The sequence below is a fragment of the Nomascus leucogenys genome, chromosome 23 (assembly GCF_006542625.1).
Source record: "Nomascus leucogenys isolate Asia chromosome 23, Asia_NLE_v1, whole genome shotgun sequence".
Classification (NCBI taxonomy): Eukaryota; Metazoa; Chordata; class Mammalia; order Primates; family Hylobatidae; genus Nomascus; species Nomascus leucogenys.
In genome coordinates this window covers 31108909-31130632 of record NC_044403.1, presented here as the reverse complement: position 1 = coordinate 31130632, position 21724 = coordinate 31108909, and the positions used below count along the sequence as shown (strand labels likewise).

Below are 21724 nucleotides of genomic sequence, written 5' to 3'. Positions count from 1 at the left end.
CTGTGTGTCTGATCCTTCTGGAGTGTGGATTACGTAAATGGGGGAGTAATAAATATAAGAAGGTGCCTAGTATTAACAAATTAGACCCTTTTACTCTTTCTGGACAAGTGGGATTTGTAACTAAAACATCTGTGAAGTCAAGCCTTTTTACCCTTGAATGAAGAGAAAATAGCTAAAGTTTTTGCAACTTGATTCTACTTTATAAAAGGATTGTGTGGCAGGTATTTATAGCATGTGAAATATGTGTGAGTTCCTAGCTTTGAAGCTCTCATAAGCATGTACTCCCAGCATTAATATTCCGCACTACTGTGTGTGACAAAGCAGTGTTTTGGAAACTGGCTCAAATCCTCTGAGAGCAACAGGCAACAGGTTTGACACAGTTAGCTACTTCAGTACCTTATAGACCATTTAACAACATGTACTAGTTTTTCAGTTTCCTGCATAACCCTATATAATGCTTGCAAACATGTCTTAAGTTTGCATAATGTAGTGCATATTAAATAGTAATAACTTTTAGCATTTTGGGTTTTTTTTTTTTTACTCCTAATGAAAATAACATGCTTTGGTGTAGCACCTTTTAAAAAACTTTTTTTAAGGCTGAGGTAGTACAAAGATCCCTTGAGCCCAGGAGTCTAAGATTGTAGTGAGCTCTGATCATGCCACTGCACTCCAGCCTGGGCAACAGAGCGAGACTCTGTCTCAAAAAAAAAAAAGACAAAAAAAAATTTTTTTTAAGAGATGGGGTTTTGCTGCGTCGCCCAGGCTGGTCTTGAACTCCTGCGTTCAAGTGATCCTCCCACCTCAGCCTAGTGAGTAGCTGGGACTACAGATGTGTGCTGTGCCTGGCTTGGTGCAGCACATTTCTGAAGAGAGACAGGGTGGTGCTTTGCAGTGCCTCTGTGAGCCGCCTCCATGCTGGTCACCTTCTGCATTGGTCATTAAGTCTACAGCAGCCCAGGTTCTGACCCTAGGTTCTCCTCTAATTACCTAGGCAAAACCTTTTCCACTTTGTTAGGCGTCTTTTCCCATTTATGAAATTAAATGTACCACATCTGCCAGATTTGGGAAAACAAAAATGTTGAGACAGAGAAACCCAACACTGTGTTATGACTGAGTTCTCCGCAGATCACACTCGCATTCCTAACCTTGTCTCTCTCGGGTTTCTCTGCTGCGCCACAGCTGCAGACCCAGTTTTCTTCTTTGTAATTGAGACTCATTCGTTTCCACTATCACAAACACAAGTATCCTTGTAAGTTTGTTATAAGGATATAAAGCATTTGTTCCTTAAACAACTAAAGTGGCCGGGTGCGGTGGCTCATGCCTGTAATCCCAGCACTTTGTGAGGCCGAGGTGGGCGGATCACTTGAGGCCGGGAGTTTGAGACCAGCCTGACCAACATGGAGAAACCCCATCTCTACCAAAAATACAAAATTAGCCGGGCGTGGTGGTGCATGCCTGTAATCCCAGCTACTCAGGAGGCTGAGGCAGGAGAATCGCTTGAACCCGGGAGGCGGAGGTTGCAGGGAGCCAAGATCGTGCCATTGCACTGCAGTGTGGGCAACAAGAGTGAAACTCCGTCTCCGTCTCAAAAAAAAAAACATTAGAGTAATGAAATAATAGAAACTTAAGTCTTCTTTTTAAAGAAAATATGTGCACTTTTCTGGGTTAACAAATAGCAGGCAGAGGAATTCCACTCCTATTGTTTTACTGGGAGTGGGGGTTTAACATATCCCAGTCTAGTGCTGCTCAGTTAAGATCTCAAGCTTACTTTCGTTTGCACCTCAACTGGAGGGCTTGGCTTTACATACGACCAAATATTCTGGGTTGGTAAAGGCAACTCCACCACGCAAAATCAGAGCAATCCCTGGAAAAGAGGAAAAAACTGAAACTGATCATTTGTGGACATTTAAATTTACCAATTGTCTAGAAATTCCATACAAGGGCTGAGAATATATGCTGTTATTCCAGCTGTGCACTTACCTTTGATACTTCATTAAGTAAATTATTAATATTTGGCACTGACCTAAATATGCATGTCCCATCTGTTTTACAACTTTTTAAAAAATTTAACTTGCTGCCTAATAGTTGACCAAGTACATTGACAGAAATGAGGTAAATATGTGGCCCAAGTCTGAGCTTCGGTTTGAATGCAGCTTTCTAATTTCTAATCCTTTGCTTTACTCATGATCCACACTATTTCATCAAAAAGCCTCACCCCTCTGACTCCTCAGGGGTTCATAATGGCACAAAATTTAGGTCTTGCCCTCTACTAAAGGGATGGAATTAACTTTTAAAAGGGGTGATGTTTGATGCAGGGAAGAGAAAGAGAACAGAGAGAGGGGACCACTAGATGACTTACTATAGTCCCTCCCTTTCTACCGCAGAACACAGCAGAGATCAGAGGCCAGGGCTTTCCCTTTCATAGAACTGGGAAGAGACAGTTGTCAGAAGCTGCATGAGGTCTTGGTTTTGTTTTACAAATCTGATCTTTTAATCAAGAGGTTCTTATTCTTTAGAAACACAGTGGTCCCTGGGGGCCACTACCCTTTCCCTTTGAAAACCTGAATTCGAATTCTCTAAGTCAAAAGTAAAAGGTTTTGTTTGTATTCTAAGACCAGCATCTATCTAGTAACCACTTCGGGAAAGCAGCAGGATTTGGGAGCTAGGCCATGCTTTAATTTACATATCATATGTCCTTATGTAAGAGAAAGTTCATACCTTTCAAAAGAAAAAGGAACGTTTGCTTTTTTAGATCTTTGTTGTTCATCTGACTCATGAAAGAACATGAACAGTTTGAGTTTATTTTTAGGCTATACTGGTACCGGCTTTTAGTTTTAGTAAATGTTAAGTTGGACAAGTTAGAGGCCTAGCTTGGGAGCCCCACAGGTGATTTATAGATAATCTTTGCAGTAAGAACATTGAAGGGCTACGCACAATGACACTTAGAAAAAGAAGGGAAATGAAGCTGTTCCTTGACCACTACCCAGTTTCTGTTAAGGTTTATTACTTCTAGATGATAAGATTTACACGAAGTTTACATTATGTTTTTTCAGTTCTCAAGTTTCAGCAAATACCTGAACCAAGTTTTTTCTGTTATTCTAAGAACTGCCCTGGAGTGCCTTTTAACTTTTGTGCCACCACACAAAGTGTACTATCAACTCATGTCCTTTAGCTCTTCTGTTCTTCAATGCATTTCTCCCATTCCTTGTAGGTATGGTGGGGATCAACTTTTCATACCACCAAGAATCACCCTTATTCCCTTTGAAGTACTGTCCTATGGCATAAGCTTGTTCATACGGTGTTCAAACAGCTACCGTTCACTTCTATGAGGGTCACCTTACTGGAAACCAAGGTATGATGAGTAACTAAATCTTCTCATCAAGCAGAAGGGAGCTGGACTTTAGAAATGGAGCCTGGGCCAGGCAGAGTGGCTCACGCCTGTAATCCCAGGACTTTGGGAGGCCGAGGTGGGCAGATCGCTTGAGCCCAGGAGTTTGAGACTGGCCTGGGCAACATGGTGAAACCCTGTTTCTACAAAAAAAATACAAAAAAAAAAAACAAAAAGTAGCCAGCCATGGTGGTGTGTGCCTGTAGTCTCAGCTACTCGGAAGGCTGAGGTGGGAGGATCACTCGAACCTGGGAGGTCAAGGCTGCAGTGGGTTGTGATTGCAGCACTGCACTCCTGCCTGGGCAACAGATCAAGACCTTGTCTCAAAAAAAAAAAGGCAGGCAGGAAGACAGGAAGGAAGGAAGGAAGATGCAGAAATGGAGCCTAGGTTTGAATCCTGGCTCCCTCACTTACTGGTTGGGTAACTTACGGCAGGAATTATGACTTATCTGGAAAACAGGGATAATACCTGTTTCAGCAGGTTGCTTTGAAGATTAAAACTTACAAGTACCTTGTAAAACACACATAGGTTCTCAACACGTTAATTGCTTTCCATCCAAAAAGGTTGAGAGATTAGCAGTTGACCTTCACCAACCACTCTAGGTGGTTTATCATCTTTTCCAGAGACGCTCCAGCTATATGAAGTATGCCTCATTCAGGATAAGGATATAGATAGAGCCATGGTCTTAACTTTCAAACATTAATTTGCCGACCTTTAGTCAAGCGTATATTTAACATTTAACATAAAAAGGAGACAAAACAGAAGAACTTGCTTCACGTTACAGCCAGTAGGAATATTTTGTGTATTAAAATGAAGAATGTGAATACAGAGCCTAAGACTTGGGTGCTCAAATTTTTATCAATTGAATCTGTACAGCCATGCAGTCTCTTGGAAGAAAAACAGACTAAGAACCCACAACCGTGTAACCTTCAGGAGTTGTGTCAAATGCTGGATTAGAAAGCTGACCCTATGATGAGTTAATGGGTGCAGCACACCAACATGGCACATGTATACATATGTAACAAACCTGCACGTTGTGCACATGTACCCTAAAACTTAAAGTATAATCATAATAAAAAAAAAAAAAAAGAAAGCTGACCCTAATTTAGAGTCCCTACTTCTTAATAGGCTTCACACATTTTTTTTTCCAGGCATTAAGTACTGTAACCTAAGTGGGAAGAAAGAGACCCACACCTTCCCCAAAGAAACAGAAGATGGATCTAGTGTCAGGCTCAATTAGACCCAACTGTGATGACTCTCCAAAAAGGAACAATGCGGCTTTTGTGATATGCTCAGGCAGAAAGCTTGGACATTTTACAAAACAATCTTATCCCAAGAGAAACCTGGGTTCCAGCCCTCTTCCTGGAAAGAGGGGTTGATCCAGGAAAGTTTTATACTACTCTTATCAGCTCTTGCTGAGATCAGTATTTTTTTTAACAATCTCAGAAACAACCAAGACCAATGTGAAACCAGGACTATGAACCACTCCCCTGTTGGCGCACTCATACCCATAGGTCTCCACAGCCAAACCACAGGGTGTCAGATTATTTTGTTACTGTCTACCAAAGGGAACTCTTTGCTGGAATTGTTGGCATTTCATTAATCTGCCCCGATTTCAGTCTAAAAACCCTTGACAGAGTGGATCCAGCGGCCAGCCTCAGCTGTTGGAAGTGCTAAAATGCAAATGTGCAAAATCCTGGCCAAGCTCCCCATCCCCCAGGAAAGTGCTTCCTTGCAGCCGGGCCTGGAGGGGAATGTTAAAAAGAGGGCTTGAGCTGCCCTCCTCCTTTCCACCCGGACCCTCGCTCACACTGGGAGATTCAGTATGCATGACTGAGCCGGCAGGCACGCAAGGACAGCGCTCTTTTAACTTTTCTGAACAATGGCTTCAGTCCTTCCACCTTCACATCCTCCCCACTCCCACTCTCAGGGTAAAGAAATCCATCTTTCTTGCCCACGTCGTGATCCACTTTTCAACATCACCCCTAGATCTCATTTTCACCCAAAGAAAAACTGGCCACTCCGGGAAACTGTGACTTACATACAAATCTGGTTTTTTAAAAAGTTTCATTTTGTTCAATTTCTTTAAATTTCCACGTTGTTGACAGTTTGAAGCCAAAAATTATATAAATCTCCAGTCTAATCACATTTCTAGAAACAAAACATTTCAGTAGTAAACCTTATACAGAATAAAATTTTACCCATGAGCTGCTCACCCCTACATAGGATGCACCACACTCCACCTTGCGTCCTCTTAGAGTATACAAACAACACCTCCTACCTTGGCATGTACCCAAGCACACAATGCCTTAAAAATAATTCGCAGATACAAGGCTGTTGTTTTTTTTTTTTTTTTTCAAAAACATACTTCATATTTCCTCTTTTATTATATAAATATCAGTTTAACCTTTTACTGTAAGAATATAAACGTTTTAAGAGGATCTTTGTTATTATTTATACAAATTCACAAACAGTACAATTAATAATTGATAAAGGTCTCTGGGTTTCTTTAACTCCATGGTCTCGCATGTTGCTGTGGAGGATTCTAAAAAAATAAACAACAAAAATCCAACAAAAATATACATCCTACTCAAAAGTGATTTCTTTAAAGCCACAAGTCCCAACCCCCACCAAAATAAAGAAAGTCATCTATTCCTCCATTTAGAAACAGAATTTTTTAAAACCCACAAACTCCCATTTTGTTAATAGAACAGAGATAAGACATGAGCTTCATCACAGCCCCAGGGGCTCTGCAGGCCAGCTCTGCTCCTGCTTCCCACAGGAAGCCGCACTGTGTGACCTTTTTGGGGGGCAACTTGGAAGAGGGTGAGGGTAGGGCAGAATTTGCATATATAATCATCATTTTCAAGACACAATCTGCATCTCAAACAGAAACAACGGTTCGACTCTCATTGCTCCCACATATTTGTGCTATAAATTAAGATTTAGAAACAGGTCCTCAAATCCCAATGAACAAGGAGAAAAAGGAAATTATAACCAGAATGTGGAAGTGGGGCACACTGGACGGATGGAGGCTGGGAAGAAGCCAACATAAAAAGACGGACAAACCCAAGGGCATCTTTCCAGTCTAGGCACAAACATGTTTCAGTCTCAAAATATCTCTCTTGTAGAATTCCAGGGCTTCAGAAAAAAAGTAAACTAAAACGAGGTAGCCAGACATATATATGTATATATATATATATAATTTATATATATATAATATATAGAATATATTCAGCAGAAAAAAAGGACCATGATTTCAAATTTTTTCAAAAAAAACATTTTTAAAGAGGAAAGAAGATTAAGAAAATGAAATGAGCATGAGTAGCAGAGTACTGTAAGAGGAGGAGTGATGAGAAGAGACTGGGATTAGTTACAAAGTGGAAGAAGGGTGAAAAGGCCTTTGTAGCTGGGTTTGCTTTTTACACATTTCAAAATAAAAACCAGATCACAGTATTCAAATGAAAGCTGAAGTGAAGGCAGACATTTTCCTCAACTCCCCAGGGTTGAAAAGACCAGTCACTCCCCACCCCCATTTCCAGTCACAGCAGTGGGGATACAGTAGCTGAATCAGTCCTCCACCCCCTGCAGGGGAGTGGGTGGGTAAGCAGCAGAGTCCATCTCTCCATCCGCGGGGAAAAGGAGCTGGGAGTAGGGTAGGGTGGGAACCCCAGCTGCAAAGAGAATGGGCTGGAAGCCAGGAGGGGGCTGGAGGAGGGAGGAGAAGACGAGCCTGGGGCTTCTGTCATAGCCCCATCTCATCCGCTGTCATGATCTGTGCATAAGTGTGCGTGTGAGTGTGTGGGGGCGGTAGTAATGGGAGGATGAACAGGGCGGGACAAGGGGAGCTGGTGCTGCCGCCCTCACCTGACCTTCTCACTGTCCGTCATCTGCCAGAGTCCCAGGTTGAGTACCTTGAGGCAGGGCAGCTGCGTGATGCGCTCCAGGCCGCGCTTGGTGATTCGGGTGCAGCCGTACAGGTCTATGCCGGTGAGCTGGCTCAGGTGCTCAGCGATCAGCTCCAGGCCCTTGTCCGTGATGCGCACACACTGTCCGATGTTGAGCGTGCGCAGCCCGTGCATCTGCCGCACCATGCGGTTGATGCCATCATCACTGATGTGGCAGGAGCAGAGGGAGAGAGACTTGAGGCCATCCAGCCCCTGGGCTATGTAAGCCAGACTCTGGTCTCCCACCTTGTCACAGAACGACACGTCCAGCCCCGAGAGGCGCAGGCTGCCCATGGCCAGATGCATGATGCCCGTGTCACTGATGTTGTCACAGGAGCGCAGGTTGAGGCTGCGCAGGCTGCCCATGTGCGACAGGTGCAGGAGGCCAGCGTCCGAGATGCCCCCACAGAAGCTGAGGTTGAGGAGCCTCAGGCCCGTCAGCCCTCGGGAGATGTGCTTTAGAGAAAGATCTGTGAGCTTCTGGCAGTCCTGCAGCGTGAGCTGCTCCAGGCCCAGGCAGCCCTCCGCCGCGCTGCGCGTCATGCCGGCCAGGTGCCCGATGCCCACATCCGAAAGGTGGCGGCAGCTGCGGAGGTTAAGGCTCTTGAGGCGCTGCAGACCCCAGGCGATGAGCAGAAGGCCAGTGTTGGTGATGTTGCTGCAACCCCCCAGCTCCAGCACCTCCAGGCCCTTGAGGTACTGGGCTATGCGGCCCAGGCTGCTGTCAGTGATCTGCTTGCAGAGGCTCAGGTTGAGAGCGCGCAGGGAGCCAATCTCCTGCACAAACGCGTGGCCCAGCCCGTTGTCGGTGAGGTTGTAGCAACCGCTGAGGTTGAGGCTCTCGATGTTGGCCATGCCCTGGATCACGTAGCTGAGACTGCGGCGGAGGCTCAGGATCTGCACCCGGCGGATGCCCCGGGCCTGCAGGCTGGGGAACAGCGACGGGTTGGCCCGGCGCAGGTGCAGCTTGGCCTCCACCCCCCGCCACACCGACTTGTGGTAGGCGGCGTCCCGCCAGGCCGTGCACACCTGCGCCGCGCGCCCCTTGTCCCGGACGTCCAGGTAGCCGAAGATCATGGCCAGCAGCTCCGGGAACAGGCATGAGATGTGGGTCTCCATCTTCCTCCTCCCCCCTCCGCGGCGCTGGGGGGAGGAGGCGCGGGCCCCGCCGCTCCGGCCTCGGGCAGGCGACGAGAGCGCTTCTCCCCAGCCGCCGCCGCCGCCGCCGCCTCGGGCCCAACGGCCGGCCCCTCCCCGCCTTCCGGCTCCGGCCGCCGCCGCCGCTCCTCCTCCTGGTCCGTCCGTCCTTCCTTCCTGCCGGCTGCGCCTCCGGCCCGGCCCTCCCCCGCCCCGGGCTCCGCACGGCGCTCACATCCCGGGCGGGGAAGGCGCCTCGCTCTCGCTCCCGGAGGCCGGCCGCCGCCTCGGCTCTACCCACGCCGCGCCCGGGCCGCGCTGCTCCGCCCGCGCCGCCGCGCCCACGCCCCCTGCCGCATCCTCCGCCTCCTGCCGCCGCCGCTGCTCCGCGGGCCGGCGGGCGGCGAGGGGGCCCCGGGGGCCGGGCGCACGGGCTCCGGGCGCGGAGGAGGCTTCCTGCTGCCTTTGTCTCTCGCCCGCTTTTCAAACCTCCCAGCCCCGGGCCGCCCGCACTCCGCCGCCCAGGCGGGGGGACCAGGAGGCCAATCCCGGCCGGCGGCGTGCGTTCCTTCTCCCCCGCCGTCCGCGGCCACTTGGGAGCTGCCGGCCCCCGCACCAAGGACGCCGCGGCCGTCCGGCCGGAGCGCGGCTCGGCGCAGACCCCGGGCGAGCAGGCGGGCCTCGCGTTTGGTAGCGCCCGGGCCGGCCCCGGCTCCGCCGCCCTGCAGCGCGTCCCCTCCGCCGCTGCCGCTCCCCCGCGCCCGCGCAATGGTACGGGCCTGCGCTGCCGGAACTGTGGAGCCGTTGCCCTGGAAACCGAGTTCGGCCTGGTCCCGTGGCCCCTGATTTTTAACCCTGTGGGCGCCATGGGGGAGCGGCAGCTGTCAGCAGAGCGCCTGCCCGCCCGGCTTCTTTTCACCCCGTAGCCCGTTAGTGAGCCGTTCGCTCTCTGGGCCACGCCCCAGCCCTGTTCCTTCTTTTTCTTTGCTCTTGAAGTCTGCGCAGCCCCTTCCCACAGTTTACTCCTACAATTCCTGGCCCTTACTTCACACCCCTCTCCCCTGATTATTCCTGCGAGAGCCTCCTCCTATAGCAGTGCTCAATAATCATCACCCCAACCCGCCTCTTCTTACTGCCCCTAATGCCCCTTAACACGTCTCATCATCACACCCCCTGCTCCCCCGGTTGGGGCTGTTTACTACGACTCCTTTCTCTCCAGTCTTGTGTCTTAAATTGGAGAGAAACTCGGCTTTACTCATCTTAAACAATGACCCCCTCCAGTCGGTGTTCTAGAAATTTCTAGAATTATCCATGACTACTTCCTTCTAGCATCTTCTGATGGTTTCCAGACACGCTGTGTGTGTTTCCCTCGGTACTTGACACATCAAAACTTCCCTCTACTTAACGCACGCTGCTGCGCCACCAATGCCCTCAGCCCGCTTTGCTTAGAGGGGAACAGCCTTCCCTAAGCCTTGTTTTAGGAGCTTTCTCCTTGTCATCAGCCTTAGACTATCAGTTGTATGGCTCAGTTGTACTGATATATTCGTATATGCTGAATCCAATTTACTTTTTGATTAAAATGGAATGACAATTGAACTTGGTTTAAGACAATCCAGTCGGGTCTTTTGGTTTATCAACTGTTTTATGGAAACAGGGCACAATTCCATTCTAGGATGTAGCCCCTGGGTCCTAAATGTCCGTACTAAGGATAGAATTTCAGAAGTTTCATTTTAACTACCCCCAAACCAAGAATTTTTGGATCAGAGAAAATGATCCTCTGTATTTTAATGTATGGATCCACACAACTAGATACAAGACAAGCGGATTTATCAGAAAGGGAAAATGGTTTCATTGATTCTTTGAGGACCTGAACAAGATTCGGAAGGGGTTCCATATTCAGTGTAGGAGAGTAACTTTTGCCCAAGCAACCAATATTAGACCAAATACATACAGATTCAGTAATAGGCATAATACACCTTTTACACCCCTACCACTCCTCTTTCCTAAATCAGGAAATGCAGAAGCAAAAATTCTCGCCAGCTTGTTACCTCACCCACATTACACGCAGTGTGAAGCCCATAGATTTTTATAACCCTCCTGAAAAAATAGACTGTACTGTTAGTCATCCAGTACATCCAGATGCACGGTGGCAGTAAGTGTCACGATTCTGGGGTATGCCTGGGCTTCACTCTTATCCTGGGGGTTATCGAGGCTTTTATTCTTCTCAGTCACTTCGGCCTAAACTTTTGCCTTAAATTCTGCGTGAAAGTCACTTTTTGGTTGTTCTGTGCACTTAGATGTGTTTGGGTTGATGTCAAGGCCTTAATCCAAAGCACCTCAGTGTAACTTAATCCTGCTTAATAAAAACCAAAGTACCCCACACATTTGGGGGGAATTTTAGACAAGGGGTCTGACCAGCCTCGGACTAAGAAGGAGCCTAATGGTTTTCCTTCTCTAGAAAGGCCTCTGTTCTCAAATCTGAAGAGTCATTCAGAGGCGTCTGGAAGCATTTTCACTAGAAGTTGGCCGTCTGGTCCTCGTTCTAGCAACAGTTTTTCTTGCTTGAATTCTAGAATCTTATTAACACAGAGCCTTTTATTTAAGGCACTCAAGTATATATTATAAGGATTTTCAGCAATATGACTGTTTTCACCTTCAATAAATAGGAAAATATAGCATCAAGAAGCATCACAGAAAAAGCATTCCTGGGGAAAAGGAACTAGGGCATAGAATGAGCACTATGCAGAATCTGAACACCTGGTGACTTTATGCTACTGAAGAAACGACTCTCGTTTCTGGGTCTCGGTTTCTTGTGTAACACCAGGGTGATTCAGGGACCTTTCCAGTGGGAACACTCTGTGAGGCCAAGAGCCTAGCATACTGTCGTCTCCTTAGCCCATGGAATTAGACATTGTTCCTAATGCAGGCTCCAGATATTAAGAATAACTTCAAATACAGTAACTTCTTGGGAGTTTTGGGTTATGCTCAGACTTAGGACACAAAAATATATGGAGAGTGTGTATAGACAGGAGACTCTGATTGTCTGGCAAAGATGTATACCAGTGTAGAAAATCCCGTGGCTTGCTCTTCATATTTTTAAAACTGGTTGAGATTTTTGTGTATGATTTAACAAGTTGCAACCAGAGGTTTTTTTCTGAATGAACTATAGCCTATTTAAAAGCAGAAATGTTAGCCTTGTGTAAGGAGTCTCTCCAAAGCCTTACCAAGAATTTCTTTTTTAATTCTAGATTTTTCAGGTGGAATGTGCTTTTCACCTGGGTAGGGTGGGAAAGTTGAGAGGCCCAATCCAAGGTCAGGCTTAACCTAAGGATTCATACTTTCTCCTTCAGAAGGGGAAGACCTGGCAGGAAAGATCAGAAGAGCTCTGTAGCTTTAAACTCCTCATTCAAGTATACATATATCTCTCCAAAAATAGTGGCCCAGAGTCTAGTTTATGGGTTGGGTCAAAGGAGTTAAAATAGGCTGGGCAAAGTGGCTCATGCCTCTAATCCCAGCATTTTGGGAGGCCGAGGCGGGATGATCACTTGAGGCCAGGAGTTCGAGACCAGCCTGGCCAACATGGTGAAACCCCGTCTCTACTAAAAAAAAAAATACAAAAATATTAGCCAGGTATGGCGGCACATGCCTGTAATCCCAGCTACTCAGGAGGCCGAGGCATGAGAATCGCATGAACCCAGGAGACAGAGGTTGCAGTGAGCTGGTACTGTGCCACCGCACTCCAGCCTGGGCGACAGAGCAAGAGACCTTGTCAAAAAAAAAAAAAAGTTAAAATATTCTGTGTCTATTTTCCTTGAACTCTAGTGTGTCTATGGCACAATGCCTGCTATGTAGTAGACATTTTGTCAATGTTGAACTGAAGTGAATGAGATGGATAATATAAATAATAATCTCTTTATGAAAGACTTCATACATATCGAAACTTCTTCGAGAGTTCTGGGCAGCCATTAGTAATCTGAGGTTTATAATAAAATGCTGCCTTTCCAACTTCAAGGTTTCTTGAGAGTGACATTCATTCTATTGCTAAGTATTTCTAAGTAGGAGAGCATCTCTCTCTTGACGCTTCTTCGTGACAGAATATTAAAGATAGGAGAGGGTGAGGATTTGATTCACTGATTGCAAATAAAAGATTTAAGCAGAAACAACAACCAAAAAAAGCCCTATTTAAAAATGGGCAAAGGATTTAAATAGACATTTCTCCAAAGAAGATACACAAATGACCCACAGCACATGAAAAGATGCTCAACATCATTAGTCATTAGGGAAATGCAAATGAAAGCCACAGTAAGATACCACCTCATATCCATAAGGGTGGCTACTATTAATAAAACAGAAAATAACAAGTATAGGTAAGGATCTGGAGATAGTAGAATCCTAGTGCACTGTGGGTGAGAATGTAAAGTTGTGGGCCAGGCACAGTGGCTCATACCTGTAATTCCAGCACTTTGGGAGGCTGAAGCAGGAGGATTGCTTGAGCCCAGGAGTTCAAGATCAGCCTGGGCAACATAGCAAGACCCCATCTCTATTATAAAAAATTGTGCAGCTGCTATGGAAAATGGTATGGCCATTTCTCAAAAAATTAAAAATAGAGCTACCATACGATTCAGCAATTCTGTTTCTAGGTATATACCTAAAAGAATTGAAATCAGGGGCTCGAAGAGCTATTTGTACATCCATGTTCATAGTAACGTTATTCATAATACCAAAAGTTAAAAGCAACCCGAATGTCCATTGACGAATGGATAAACAAATTGTGGTATATACTCACAAGGGAATATTATTCAGCCTTGAAAAGGAAGGATATTCTGACACATAGTACGACATGGATGAACCTTAAGGACATTGGGCTAAGTTAGTAAGCCAGTCACAAAAGGACAAATACTGTGCAATTCCACTTATACGAGGTATCTAGAGTAGTCGAAATTATAGAAACAGAAAAAATAATCATTGCTAGGGGCTGGGGAGAGGGTTGATGCGGAATGGGGAGTTGTTTAATGGGTATAGAGTTTCAGTTTTACAAGATGGAAAAGTTCTGAAAATTGGTTGCACAATAATGTGAATATACCTAACACTACTGAGCTGTGCACTTAAAAATGGCCGGGCGCGGTGACTCACGCCTATAATCCCAGCACTTTGGGAGACTGAGGAGGTCAGATCACCTTAGGTCAGGAGTTCGAGACCAGCTTGACCAACATGGAGAAACCTCGTCTCTACTAAAAATACAAAATCAGCCGGGCGTGGTGGCGTCTGCCTGTAATCCCAGCTACTCAGGAGGCTGAGGCAGGAGAATCACTTAAACCTGGGAGGTGGAGGTTGCAGTGAGCCGAGATCGTGCCACTGCACTCCAGCCTGGGCAATAAGAGCAAAACTTCGTCTAAAAAAAACAAAAACAAAAAAAAATGGTTAAGATGACAAATTTTATGTTATGTGTACTTTACAATTAAAAATTTTAAAAAGATTTTAGCAGGACAAATATTTTGAAATAAAGATAGAAAAAAAGAGAGAAAAATAGGTGAAAAGTATTCTCACATCAACAGATTGCCAGGAACCTCCTGAGAGATTTGAGATGTTCCCCCAAATTATTAGCTTACTGTATCTTGTAAATGTAGGCTTAGGATCATCTTTATCCACTACCGTAAAAATAAGGCTTGTGATCTGGGTAGCCAGAGCCTTCCCGTGAGGGTGAATGTGGGTTCACTGGAAAACACGTGGAGGTGAAAGGGGGTGCTGTGCTATTACTATTCACTCCGGATGGATGGTCACGCCCTTTTACTCTTGAAATGGGGTTGCCATTTGTAATTCGTTATTTGCAGCTTTTGAGTTTTAACTATAATAGGTGTTTTTGTAGTTTCAGGCACCCAACCAAAGAATTAGAAATACAGTAATAGAATAATCTCAGATATCAGGTATTGTTTGCTCAATGTTGACAAACACCTTAGGTACTTGTTACAAAACAGGTAGATAGAACAACTCTAGAAAAATAAAATGTGTTCTAAATGTAGCCATTTCCAGGTCACTGAACACTTAGAAAGATGGGTTTTCAATTTATTCAATCATTCAGGCTGGGCAGGGTGGCTGTAATCCCAGCACTCTGGGAGGCCAGGGTGGGAGGATTGCTTGATTCCAAGAGGTTTGAGACCAGCCTAGGCAACATAGCAAGGTCCCATCTCTACAAAAAATAAAAATAAAAATAATTAGCCAGGCATGATGGCATGCACCTGTAGTCCCAGCTAGTCAGGAGGCTGAGGCAAGTGGGAAGACCGCTGGGCCAGGAGGTCAAGGCTGCAGTGAACTGTGCTTGCCCCCCTGCACTCCAGCTTGGGTGACAGAGCCAGACCATCTCTCAAGAAAAAAAATTCAGGAAAATATTAATGCAAATTATATACATTGCTCTGTGCTATGAAATAAACAAAGATGTAGAAGATTATGTTTTTGCCTTTAAGAACTTGGGATCCTGCAGGTGAGCTAGAAAATACCTGTGACAGTGACAGTATTTGTTAGTGTTATAAGTGCCAGCAGAGTGATAGAAATAAGGTTCTCAGTTTGGAGGATCCATAGTGAAACCTAGAATTTGAATAGGTGTTGATGGGAAGAATGTCATTACATTATAGTGGAAATTCTTTTAGAGAATAGGCTGAAGTTTTACATTGTTTAGAAAAAAATAACATTACAATAGCAACCATGTATTGTCATACATTGTTATGGATCTTCCATATTGAGGCATCAGTTAATCCAAAAAATCTAAAAAATCACTTTCCCAAAGAATTCTTAGCTTTTATTTTTTCCAAGAATAAGACATCTGAAAAAAAAAAAAAAAAAAGAATAAGCAATCTGGCTGGGCTCGGTGGATCATTCCCATAATCCCAGCATTTGGGGAGGCTGAGGTGGGAGGATCACTTGAGCCCAAGAGTTCAAGATCAGCCTGGGCAACACAGGGAGACCCTATCCCTACAAAATTAAATTTAAAAAATTAGCCAGACACAGTGGTGCGCACCTGTAGTCCCAGCTATTCACGAGGCTGATGTAGGAGGACAGTTTGAGCCCAGGAGGTCGAGGCTGCAGTGAGCCGTGATCACACCAGTGCACTCCAGCCTGGGTAACAGAGAGAGAGGGGAGAGAGAGAAAAGAGAGAAACCTTTATTTTAACGCTTATGTATCTGGAATTGGAATTCAGTATCTGACGTCAGAAAATTTTAATTCATGGTCTGGACTTTGCAACTGTTTTTACAACCGAGATTGCCTCAAAAAAAAATTTTGTTTTAGTCAGCTCTCCCCTCATGTGCCCCATTCTTCTCTCTAACAATAGAACCAGACAAGAATGGAAAAAGAGAGGAGTTCAGGATGTCCTGCCTGCGGCGTCCATGTGTGACTCTCCCCTACGTGCCCGTGCCTTCTGTTCCCGTTTCCCGTGAGCTGTATTCACACCACACTTGGAGTCTGAAGCTGTGTGTTTGAATCCTTGCCCTCCCACTGTAGTCTGTTGCATGACCTATGGCAAAGTCACTCAATTCTTTGAGCTTCAATTTCCTCACCTATAAAACGAAAGTGATTGCTGTTCACAGAGCTGTGGTGAGATTCGTTAAGAAAACGTCCACGAGAAAGGAAAAGCCTAGTGCATACCTGGCACACAGTAGGGACCTAGTAAATGCTGTTTTTGTTTTTTTTCTTTTATAAAGATGCACTTTGAAAAAGAAAAAAAAAACCCATACAGATGTGCCTCAAAATTATACAGATGTACATTTGCCGACAGTTAAACTTCTTTTAAACTTTAGTTCCTGTTTTAAAGAAATGTACAGGTTCGAAGCTGGGCGCAGTGGCTCACGCCTGTAATCCCAGCACTTTGGGAGGCCGAGGCAGGCAAATCACAAGGTCAGGAATTCGAGACCAGCCTGGCTAACTTGGTGAAACCCCGTCTCTACTAAAAATACAAAAAATTAGGCGGGCGTAGTGGTGGGTGCCTGTAATCTCAGCTACTCGGGAGGCTGAGGCAGGAGAATAGCTTGAACCTGGGATGTAGAGGTTGCAGTGAGCGAGATCACTCCACTGCACTCCAGCCTGGGCAACAGAGTGAGACTCCGTCTCAAAAAAAAAAAAAAGAAAGAAATGTACAGGTTCAAGGACTGGAAACATAACAAAAGTGTAGGCACATAAGAGAATGATCTTTCAGGTAGAGCCAGCTGTCTGCTTGCATCTTACCTTCTCCTCTGTAAGTCAGGAAGGGTAGCATGTTCCATTCACCCGCAAAGAAATAGCCAGAACTCCTCTTCTGCCAGACATCCATCCGTCCTGTGGCCTTGGACCTATGGTTTCACTACCAACTCTTACTCTTTCTTTTTTTGAGACAGAGTCTCACCTTGTCACCCAGGCTGGAGTACAGTGGCACGATCTCAGCTCACTGCAACCTCCACCTCCCGGGTTCAAGCGATTCTTCTGCCTCAGCCTCCCGAGTAGCTGGGATTACAGGCACCTGCCACCACGCCTGGCTGACTTTTGTATTATTAGTAGAGATGGGGTTTCACCGTGTTGGCCAGGCTGGTCTTGAACTCCTGACCCCAGGTGACCCACCCGTCTCAGCCTGCCAAAGTGCTGGGATTGTAGGCGTGAGTCATTACACCTGACCCAACTGTTACTCTTTCTTTTGCTTAGAGCGGTGGTTCTGAAGCTTGACTAGGCATCAGAATAAACTTGAGGGCTTCCTGATGCAGGATATCTGGGGAGAGGCCTGAGAATTTGCATTTCTCACATTGCTGTCAGCATCACCTGGGAACTGGGGATCACAGAACTGAGAATCACTGGTAGAACCTCCTAGTACCCATCTTTTTTTTTCCTTCTTTAAAACTTCTGTTAAATTATACTTCGTAAAAGCTCTCTCTTTTTCGGCAAAATAAAAATAATATAGGAAAAAACTATAGTCCCCCACCCCCCTCCGTCTTCTGTCTTTTAGATCATCAGCTCCTCTGCTACAAAGGTTGAAATTTTCTCCAGTGGTATGGTGAAAAGAACTGAGGTTTTACCGTCAGATGAATTCTAGGATAAAATCCTGACTCTGTCACTTACTAGCTCTATGGCTTTGGACAAGTTATTTAACCACTAAGAGCCTCAATTGTGTCATCTGTGAGATGGAACTAGTGATTTCCAAATCTTGGGAGTTTTGTGAGGGTTGACTGGGGTAATGTGTGTAACCTCCTAGTACAGTGACAGACCATAATGAAAACAGCCTAATGTTTACAGAGCATTTATTGAGTAGTAGGCCTTCTTTTAAGGTCTGTACATATATGAACTTCCCTAATTGTCACAACAGCTCATTTTACAACCTATGAAGAGGGTCCATTACTATCTCCGTTTTACAGATGAGGAAAGTACAGCCCAGAGAAGTGACTTGCTCAAGACCAAACAGCTGACCGAACTGGAATTTGAATTCTGTGATCTGGATCTAGAGCCCGTATCCCGGCCACCATGCTTTGCTGTGTTAACAACATAAGTTTAGCAGTCCGCCTTGCTAGGATGCAGTTACTCTATGATGCCACATAAAGAGAGGTCCATGACACAGACAGATAAATGCCACATGTTCTCACTCATGTGTGGGAGCTAAAAACAACTAAGCTCATAGAAATAGAAGTAGGGGTGAGGCACTGTGGCTCATGTCTGTAATCCTAGCACTTTGGGAGGCCGAGGCGGGTGGATCACTCAAGGTCAGGAGTTCGAGACCAGCCTGGGCAACATGTGGAGACCCCCATCTCTACAAAACTACAAAAATTAGCCTGGCATTGTGGTGCGCACCAGGGATCCCAGCTACTCTGGAGGCTAAGATGGGAAGATTGCTTGAGCCCAGGAGGTTGAGGCTGCAGTGAGCTATGATCACACCACTGCACTCCAGCCTGGGTGACAGAGGGAGACCCTGTCTGAAAGAAAGAAAGAGGCTGGGAAGTGCAGCAGGGAGGGGAGGACAGGAATAGGATGACTAATGGATGTAAAATTACAGCTAGACAGGAGGAATAAGTTCTAGTGTTCTAAAGCACTGTAGGGCGAATATAGTTAACAATTTATTTTATTTGTTCAAAAAGCTAGAAGAGAGGATTTTCAGTGTTCCCAACACAAAGAAATGGTTTTTGAAGTGATGGATATGCTGATTACCCCGATTGGATCCATTACACATAGCATACATGGATAGAAATAGCACTCTGTGCTCTATAAATGTGTACAATTTTTACATGCCAACTGAAAATAAAAGGAAAAAAAAGTTGTGCAAATATGTTTTGAGATCTTTAAGTGCCATGTAAATGTGTGGTATGTTTTGCTTGTTAGGAGTACTGCTGTCCCATTATGTATTTGAACAACTCCTCATAAAGTACCTTTGGCTTGGGAAAAAAATAGAGTTAACAGGAGTTAACAGTGAGTGTGATATTGACCATACTGTGAGCAGGACCTGGTCACGGTGAGGTGTGGTGATCACGCACCACTCAAAGGCTCTGGTTGGTTTGCTAGCCAAAGTAGGTCAGAGTGTGTGTGTGGTGGGGGGATGAGTGTGTGTGTGAGAGAGAGAGTGTGTGGGTGTGTGGGCGTGAGAGAGAGAATGTGTGTGTGTGACAGAGTGTGTGTGTGTGTGTTTGTGCCTGTGTGAGTGTGTGTACTGCAGGGTAGATAGGCTGATATCTGTTTTATGCCTTGAGGCCCACAGCTGGCTGTGGCCTTGCATGACCAGGAATGTGTTGGTGTGTAATTATGTCACCCTCTAGCGGTGACTTCCCTACAAGCCCTTTATCCTTGAAAAGCCCACTCTGGTGTGGGTGACCTCTCTTCCCAGTGAGAGCCCGGGAGCAGAACTTCAGGGAGATTTTGGCATGGAGGGACAGTGCTGGGAAAAGCGGGGTGTGGCTGGGCGTGAAGAGAGTGACAGGGCCTGGGAAGAGTGTAAAGTACAACCAGGACTAATGATGAGTGAAACCCTGCAGAGCAGAAGGGGAAGCAGGCGAGGCATAGCATCTGGAGAGGAGAGAAGAGAAGGCGCTCTCAAGGGAGGCTCTTGCATGTCAATTTTCGTCAAGTGCCATTTTATGTTTGTGGGGTGGGATGATTACTGCAGCTAGAGCTCTTTCCAGAATGTCAGTACTGAGGGCCGAAGTGGGCGTGGAGAAGCAGTGTTTTAAAGCAGTTTCAATTCTGTTTTCCAAGGGAAGTAGGCACAGGTTTAGAGACTGCCTAGAGCTGACTACATTCCAAGCGTTCACCACCGTGGAGTGGACTGCTGACTTGGCTGCTTCTGCCTAGCCTGGGGCTATGTTCTCTGTGCCAGTAAAGGTCATTTTTATCAGGATCCTCATAGGCTTTTGCATGTTGATAAATATTTCAAAAGACAAGGGGGAATCAAGATCAGTCTTACTCAGAGCGGATTTGGAACTCCGCGTTAGGCGGGACGCTGCCGCCCAAGGCCTGACTGAGCCAGAGTGCGAAGGGTACTCCCTTTTTGAAACGGTGCTGGCGCCAGGCCAGGCTTTGCTGGAAAGTCGTATCTGGATGAGCCAGAGCATTTACATTTCTTACATAATGTCAGACCCAGAGGAGCTTTAGGGATCAGCCCAGCTACAGAGTTCACAGCCAGGTCCCCTTTTCTGCCAAGAGGATAGGGTTAAAGGTTTAAAAAAAAACAGCCAGAATCTCAGGGGGCAGAAAAGCAAAGGCTCAGCCTTGCTAGCATTAACTCTTCACACCCCAGAAAAGATGGTTCTGAGATAAAACCACACCTTTATGTCACATGATGCCACTGCCTTCCTGAATCCAGCCATTCCTAAAGAGATCAGTAACACCAAGCACTGTCCTTCTGCCTTGTGTGCAGGAAATTAAAGAGGCATGAAAGCCCTGTCCACATTTTCTCTAAAGTTGGAACAGCTTGCCTGGGGCTTCAGACTGAGCTTCAATCTCAAGCTTCAGTGAGATTCTTTGTTATTTATTTTTTATTTTTAAACTATTTGGCCAGGCACGGTGGCTCATGCCTGTAATCCCAGCACTTTGGGAGGCCGAGGTAGGCAGATCACTTGAGGTCAGGAGTTCAAGATCAGCCTGGCCAACATGGTGAAACCCCATCTCTACTAAAAATACGAAAACTAGCCAGCGTGATGGTGTACGCCTGTAATCCCACCTGCTCAGGAGGCTGAAGCAGGAGAATCGCATGAACCTGGGAGGTGGAAGTTGCAGTCAGCTGAGATCGAGCAACTGCACTCCAGCCTGGGCGACAGAGCAAGACTCCATCTCAAAATAAACAAACAAACTAACTAACTAACTAACTTACTATTGAAGGCCAAAGAGTTCAAGTAACTAACATAAGAAATCAAGTGGCTACTGTTGTAGCCATCAAGAATCCTTTAATGGGCCAGGTGCAGTGGCTCATGCCTGTAATCCCAACACTTTGGGAGGCTGAGGCGGGTGGATTACGAGGTCAGGAGTTCGGGACCATCCTGGCCAACATAGTGAAACCCTGTCTCTACTAAAAATACAAAAAATTGTTGGGTGTGGTGGAGCACACCTGTAATCCTAGCTACTCAGGAGGCTGAGGCAGAATTGCTTGAACTGGGGAGGCGGAGGTTGCAGTGAGCTGAGATCACGCAACTGCACTCCAGCCTGGGTGACAGAGCGAGACTCTGTCTCAGAAAAAGAAAGAAAGAAAAAAAAATTCCTTAATTTAACTGGTTCAGGGAACCTAAATGAGAGTTGTCACATAATAGCAAATCTTAGTAACCAGATGACACTCAAAGCAGGTGTAGATATTTAACAAAAGCACTGTGTAGACATTTAATGACAGTGGTTGCTTTTTGTTTGCTTGCTTTTTGTTTGTTTGTTTACAAATGAAAATAAGGCACAGAATGAGAAGTCACTTTCTCAGGGTCATGGGAACAATTCAGGTTGAGCGCATCTCTCCTCCGACCTGCCGAGCGTCTTTGAGTCCCCTCACCTAGGCGCACACTCAGGCTTGCAGTCATCTGCTATTGTTGCCTTTATTTATTTTGAGATGGAGTCTCGCTCTTGTCACCCAGGCTGGAGTGCAGTGACGCGATCTCGGCTCACTGCAACCTCCGCCTCCTGGGTTCAAGGGATTCTCCTGCCTCAGCCTTCCGAATAGCCGGGACTATAGACATGTGCCACCACGCTCAGCTAATTTTTTTTGTGTGTGTGTATTTTTAGTAGAGACGGGGTTTCACCATGTTGGCCAGACTGGTCTTGAACTCCTGACTTCAGGTG

General features: G+C 45.9%; 2 protein-coding genes across 4 annotated transcripts in view; one reads left to right on the top strand and one right to left on the bottom strand.

The window, feature by feature from the left end:
* The window catches only part of FBXL14 (F-box and leucine rich repeat protein 14), a 29371-nt gene extending 20158 nt beyond the window's left edge, over positions 1 to 9213 (bottom strand). The window contains exon 1 of one of the 3 annotated variants that reach the window (XM_030804538.1): positions 7257 to 9213. In XM_030804538.1, the coding sequence (XP_030660398.1) occupies positions 7257 to 8455 (1199 nt within the window). In that variant the 5' untranslated portion in view covers positions 8456 to 9213. The remainder of the gene's footprint in view (positions 1 to 7256) is intronic. The other 2 variants (XM_004092156.3, XM_030804540.1) reach the window with 2 other exon arrangements.
* The window catches only part of WNT5B (Wnt family member 5B), a 75945-nt gene that overhangs the window by 11804 nt on the left and 42417 nt on the right, over positions 1 to 21724 (top strand). The window lies entirely within an intron of this gene.